This window comes from Rana temporaria, chromosome 10 (genome assembly GCF_905171775.1).
Source record: "Rana temporaria chromosome 10, aRanTem1.1, whole genome shotgun sequence".
In the NCBI taxonomy this organism is placed as follows: Eukaryota; Metazoa; Chordata; class Amphibia; order Anura; family Ranidae; genus Rana; species Rana temporaria.
In genome coordinates, this window is record NC_053498.1 from 9,570,080 (window position 1) to 9,577,112 (window position 7,033).

Sequence of the window (7,033 nt, forward strand, 5' to 3'; positions counted from 1 at the left end):
AGATAGATAACGGGTTCCCCCGCTGACAGCTGAAAAATGCTGTCAATGAAAAATTCTGAAAAAATAATTGGCCCAGATTTGACCCATGGGCCTTCTATTTGACACATGTGGCTTAAGTCATTTAAGAGAAAGATTTTAAAAAAAATTAAGAAAATGCACACATAAAATTATTTATTATCAAATTTTATTTTATTGAGATTCAACATTTCAAACCAATAAAATACAATCTCATATTTTCATAGTACCATAAAGAAAACTACATGAACATAAAACATCCCAAGGTATTCTTGGGATTATTTATTATCAAATTTTATTTTATTGAGATTCAACATTTCAAACCAATAATGCTGCGTACACACGATAGGTTAGTCTGATAGACCGTTTTCATCAGACCAAACCGATCGTGTGTGGGCCCCATCGGTTATTTATCCATAGGTTAAAAAAATAGGAACTTGTTTTAAAATTATCTGATGGATAAAAAACTGATAGAAAAAAAACGATCGTCTGTGGGTACGTCCATCGGTTAAAAATCCATGCATGCTCAGAATCAAGTCGACGCATGCTTGGAAGCATTGAACTTTTTCAGCACGTCGTTGTGTTTACTGTTTTACGTCACCGCGTTCAGACACGATCGGTTTTTTAACTGATGGGGTGTAGGCGTGACTGATCATCAGTCAGCTTCATCAGATAACTGATGGAAAAATCCATCAGACCGTTTTCATCAGAAGCATAATCTAAATGATTTTAGCAGCCTTTGTTAATGTTTGGAACTCTTTGGTTCTATACATAGTTTGTAATCATGTAAACTCATACCATAAACCCATAAAGCTGCCGGTAGACCATGTCTAGGTGCCGATGGTGGGTCTCATGGGGGGAGCTCAGCAGGGCTGTCTTAATGAGAGGGCACACCTGGGCACTGCCCAGGGGCCCTAGCTGCATGGGGGGGCCCATGCAATCTCCCCAAAGCATAGATATCTAGGGTGTAGAGGGGTAATAGTGCTGGGGGGATATCTGAGGAGTAGAGGGGGTCAGAGTGCTGGGGGGATATCTGGGGTGTAGAGGGGTCAGAGTGCCGGGGGGATATCTGGGGAGTAGAGGGGTCAGAGTGCCGGGGGGATATCTGGGGCATAAAGGGGTCAGAGTGCTGGGGGGATATCTGGGGTGTAGAGGGGTCAGAGTGCTGGGGGGATATCTGGGGAGTAGAGGGATCAGAGTGCTGGGGGGATATCTGGGGTGTAGAGGGGTCAGAGGGCCGGGGGATATCTGGGGTGTAGAGGGGTCAGAGGGCTGGGGGAATATCTGGGGTGTAGAGGGGTCAGAGTGCTGGGGGAATATCTGGGGTGTAGAGGAGTCAGAGTGCTGGGGGGATATCTGGGGAGTAGAGGGAGTCAGAGTGCTGGGGGGATATCTGGAGTGTAGAGGGGGTCAGAGTGCTGGGGGGATATCTGGGGAGTAGAGGGATCAGAGTGCTGGAGGGATATCTGGGGTGTAGAGGAGTCAGAGTGCTGGAGGGATATCTGGGGAGTAGAGGGATCAGAGTGCTGGGGGGATATCTGGGGTGTAGAGGGGTCAGAGTGCTGGGGGATATCTGGGGTGTAGAGGGGTCAGAGTGCTGGGGGAATATCTGGGGTGTAGAGGGGTTAGTGTGCTGGGGGGATATCTGGGGAGTAGAGGGGTCAGAGTGCTGGGGGGATATCTGGGGTGTAGAGGGGTCAGAGTGCTGGGGGGATATCTGGGGAGTAGAGGGATCAGAGTGCTGGGGGGATATCTGGGGTATAGAGGGATCAGAGTGCTGGGGGGATATCTGGGGTGTAGAGGAGTCAGAGTGCTGGGGGGATATCTGGGGTGTAGAGGAGTCAGAGTGCTGGGGGGAGTCAGAGTGCTCAATCTAGCAGCTTTTATGTATGTAGTATTTGCTGTACAGAATAATTGTTCATGTAGTTAATGCGTATCTCCACCCAAAAGGGGAAGCTCCACTTGTCTGCCACCTACCTACTTGATGTCTGTTTACCTGCGCTGTCTCCAGTGTAGGGGCCCCAGAGCATTACTTTGCCCAGGGGCCCATGATGCTATTGAGACGGCCCTGGAGCTCAGGAGAAGGCAACACGTGAATTTTAGTAATGGATCTACTTTAAAATGTTAACCCATCCGCTGCCTTGTACACTGATCATAAGATGCAGGGGCTGAGTGAATTCAGCAGAAAAGGTGTGCAGGTGTTGGATGGGATCAGACAAGTCATAGAAGGACAATTGGCCGGCTTCATAATCCAATTTAATTTTGATTCCATGAGAAGATAGTTTCCGCACCCATTTTATTTCACTCAATTCCTCGTAGCTAAAAAGCCCAAACTGTGTTCCCCAAATATCTTCAGTCGGTGACTGGGATCCCCTTCTATCTATCCTGGGGTAACACATCCCTATAAACAAAGAGTCCTCTATCTTCTTACTGACCTCCATCTCCAGTTCATGCTTTCCGGAGGAAAACCCTCTAGAGCTTAAAACATGAGAACTCAGAAACCTCTCCAAAGTTTCTGGTCGGCTTTGATACTTGTCTGACCTGGAGACGGTTTTCTGGTCATTTGAGATAATAACATTTTTACTAGCTGTGTTGACCACCAGTAACACTTCTTGGGTGCTGCTCTTGTTTCTACAAACTGGTGGGACTTGTGGGAGTTTATTTGGGATCGTCTTGGAGCGGGGTGGTATTTGTGGCTTCTGTGGCCCATTAGTGACATTTTTATTTTCAATGTTTGGATTTTCGAGGACTGCAGCAGGGGGTATTGAACTTTGAATTTTCTGCACACCGGCATCGACCTCAACACCCTTCGCGATATTTGATAGCCCCGAATACAAGGTCTCTAAGATCATGTCCTCCTTCAGACCACCTACATCATCGATCAATTTGCTCACTATATCCCTGCCCAAGCTATTCTCATCATCTAACACTTCAAATGGAGCCTGTAGGGCAGATAACGAGTTAGTCTTTTTACCCATCTCCTCGGCTTGAATGATCTTCTCATGCAGGTACGTCTTTCGCTTCTCCAGTTGCTCCATATGATCAGAGACTGATTGTGAGATCTGCTGCTGTTGCCTGGAGATATCCGTCAGTATTCTCTTCTCTAGATCCTCGTGTTGTCTCCTGATGTCTTTCATTAGGCGGGTCACTCTCCCTTTTGCATCTTTCGCTGTTTCGTCTATCTTCTTCTTGTGGTTCTGAAGACTCTGGAGCATTGCTTCCGTTTCCTCCTTCTTGGAGGACAGTTTCTCCAGAATTGCTTTCCGATTTTCTGCATTCTGATGCAAAGAGTCATTTATTTTTCTCATTTTATGTCCATTGTGGTCGGAGATCAGGCACTGTAAACATATACGCGTTTCGTCCTCAAGGCAGTGATACTCCAGGATCTTCTTGTGGACGGGACACTTCCTGTCCTCCGGGGGAGTGCTGGGATCGGTGAGGACGTGTTCTGGTCCCTTGTTGTGTGCTTCTTTGTGCAGATCACAGAGAAAAGCTTCGCAGTGTACACACAACGCCACCGCAGGTACAGGAGAGGTGACGCAATTACTGCAAAAATGTACAGGTTGGCGTTCCTCCGGTTCCTCAGAAGGAAACAATGCAGCGATGCTGGCCAATGCCGAATTCTTCTGCAGTTCCGGACGTTTCCCAAAATTGTGCTTGCACCTTGGGCAGAAATACTCTCTGTTGTCTTGATTGTCAAATATCTTACTGATGCAACCATGGCAGAAATTGTGCCCGCATGCCAGCATGACGGGTTCTGTATAAATCTTCATGCAAACAGAGCATGTCACCTGGGATCTGAGCTCTGGAGTCGCCATCGCTGAAGACAGAACAAGAATGAAGCAATGTACGTTAGGGAAGAAGATATAAAGACAGTTGGCGGTTCTTGTCTTGCAGTGAATTTTATCACTTTGGTGAACCTTGTCCTAACAATGTCACACGCGGAAAAGGATAGCGCAAAAAAACCCCAGAGAAGATAGAGTTTATTGAGGTGCATTTTGTTAACAGTACAAGATCAATGATCAGTTTTATTGCAGTCTTGTGTAATACCCTTTAACCACTTGCTTACTGGGCACATAAACCCCCTTCGTGCCCAGGCGAAATTTCAGCTTCTGGCACTGCGTTGCTTTAACTGACATTTGCGCGGTCGTGCGACGTGGCTCCCAAACAAAATTGACGTCCTTTTTTCCCCACAAATAGAGCTTTATTTTGGTGGTATTTGATCACCTCTGCGGTTTTTATTTTTTTGCGCTATAAACAAAAAATGAGCGACAATTTAAAATTTTTTATTTTTTTTTACTTGTTGCTATAATAAATATCCCATTTTTAAAAAAAAAAAATATATTTTTTTTCTCAGTTAAGGCCAATACGTATTTTTCGACATATTTTTGTAAAAAAAAAAAAAAAAATCGCAATAAGCGACTGGTTTGCGCAAAAGTTATAGCGCCTACAAAATAGGGGGCAGAATTATGATTTTTTTTATTATTTTTTTTTTTACTAGTAATGGCGGCGATCTGCGATTTTTATTGAGACTGCGATATTGCGGCGGACGTATCGGACACTTTTGACACAAATTTGGGACCATTCACATTTATACAGCGATCAGTGCTATAAAAATGCACTAATTACTGTATAAATGTGACTGGCAGGGAAGGGGTTAACACTAGGGGGTGAGGAAGGGGTTAAATGTGTATCCTGGGTGTGTTCTAACTGTGTGGGGGAAGGGGGGTGACTGGGGGAGGTGACCGATGCTGTGTCCCTATGTACAAGGGACACAGATCGGTCTCCTTTCCTCTGACAGCACGTGGAGCTCTGTGTTTACACACAGAGCTCCACGTCCCTGCTGTGTTACCGACGATCGCGTGTACCCGGCGGACATCGCGGCCGCCAGGTACACGCATCGGTTCTTCGGCGATGCGCGAGGCCGGGGCAATGTGTTTACCCGCTGCGCGCCCCCCAGTGGCGCGCGCGGGTAATGCACATAAAAGGACATCTAAAGATGTCCAGTCGGCACTTGAGAGCCGCGCTGTGGATGTCTTTTGTCTATAGCGCGGGTCTCAAGTCGTTAATATTGAGTTATTTTCACCAATGAAATGTAGCAGGATTCATATTGGCCTAAAATTTTGAAGGAAGATTATTCATTTGAAAAATTTTACAACAGTACCAGGCTTTATTGAGAAGAAAATGGGAAAAGGGTAACAAACCCTGGGACTTTAACCACTTGTCCACCGGGTCTATTTTGGCACTTCTCTCCTTCATGTAAAAATCAAAATTTTTTTGCTAGAAAATTAATAAGAACCCCCAAACATTATATATTTTTTTTAGCAGACACCCTAGGGAATAAAATGGCGGTCATTGAAACTTTTTTTCTCACACGGTATTTGCGCAATCATTTTTCAAACGCATTTTTGGGGAGAAAAAACGGTTTCATGAATTAAAAAAATAACAAAACAGTAAAGTTAACCCAATTTTTTTGTATAATGTGAAAGATGATGTTACGCCGAGTAAATAGATACCTAACATGTCACGCTTTAAAATTGCGCACACTCATGGAATGGCGCCAAACTTTGGTACTTAAAAATCTCCATAGGTGACGCTTTAACATTTTTTACAGGTTACTATTTTCGAGTTACAGAGGAGGTCTAGTGCTAGAATTGTTGCACACGCTCTAACGCACGCAACGATACCTCACATGTGGGGTTTAAACGGCGTTGACATATGTGGGCGGGACTTGCATGCGTGTTCGCTTCTGCGCGCGAGATAACGGGGACAGGGGCGTTTTGAAAAAAAATAAATTATTTTATTTATATTTTACTTAATTTTTTTTATTTTTACACTTTTTTTATTTTTTTTTATCACTTTTATTCCTATTACAAGGAATGTAAACATCCCTTGTAATAGGAATCAGTGTGACAGGTCCCCCACATCTCTCCTCCAGGCTTACAAGCATGAAATCGGTGAAAAAAAAATCACTGATCACAGGACTACAGGAGAGTCAGGACGCTCTCTACGTTGCAGAGAAAGGAGCTGTGTGTTAGTGGGCGTCCTGACTCTCCTGTAGTCCAAGGGTGGGGGCGAGCACGACACTCCACACCAGGGAGAAAGCCTCGCATTACTGTGTGGAGTTACAGACAGAAGAACAGGAAGTGAGGATTTCTCAGAAGAAATAAGGACATTTAAAAGCAAAATGGAAGGATGAGGTAAGTGAAGGAGGACTGCACTAAGGTAAAGGAAGATATTTAGGGGGAAAAAAATGTACTTTTACAACCCCTTTAACCCCCCTGGCGGTATTCCCGAGTCTGACTCGGGGTGAGATTTTCATACCAAAAGCGGTAACCCCGAGTCAGACTCGGGCTCGCCTCGCTGCAGCAGCAGACAAAGTTACTTACCTTGTCCCTGGATCCAGCGATGCCGCTGCGCTGTGTGAGCGAGCGGCGTCCTCGCTCGATTCACACAGTGTCCTCCTGTGCCGCCGATCTCCGTTCCCTGCGACGTTACGACGCACGGGAGCGGAGAACGGCGCCAAATTCAAAAACGTAAACAAACACATTATATACAGTATACTGTAATCTTATAGATTACAGTACTGTATGTAAAAAATACGCCCCCCCCTTGTCCCTAGTGGTCTGCCCAGTGCCCTGCATGTACTTTTATATAATAAAAACTATTCTTTCTGCCTGCAAACTGTAGATTGTCCATAGCAACCAAAAGTGTCCCTTTATGTCAAAAATGGTTTTAGAGCAGCTAGAAAACAGCGATAATAAATTATAATCACTTGCAGAATTGTGCGATAGCGATTTGTGGGGAAATTCGTCATAAAAAAAATAAGAGTAATGACAGCGACAATTCTGCAACTGAGCAAATTTCAGTGATTTTGAGTTGATTACATTATTGAATAATTTTTATTATAATTATATTATTATTTGTTATAATTATTTATAATTATTTATTATATTATAATTTATAATTTTGTTTTTAAAAAAATGTCATACCCGGGATGCCTATTAGACTCTTGTTT

The 7,033-nt window shown here is 44.3% G+C and overlaps 1 protein-coding gene across 1 annotated transcript; it reads right to left on the bottom strand.

Moving 5' to 3' along the window:
- Positions 1-2,126: 2,126 nt before the first annotated feature.
- On the bottom strand, positions 2,127-3,833 carry LOC120916154 (E3 ubiquitin-protein ligase TRIM39-like). Its single transcript, XM_040326974.1, has one exon. It carries the CDS (start codon positions 3,831-3,833, stop codon positions 2,127-2,129), a length of 1,707 nt encoding a protein of 568 aa, XP_040182908.1.
- Between the last annotated feature and the right edge of the window lie 3,200 nt (positions 3,834-7,033).

What these genes read in the sequence shown, in the direction of transcription:
- LOC120916154 (XM_040326974.1), bottom strand. Translation starts at nt 3,833, where the DNA reads ATGGCGACTCCAGAGCTCAGATCCCAGGTGACATGCTCTGTTTGCATG.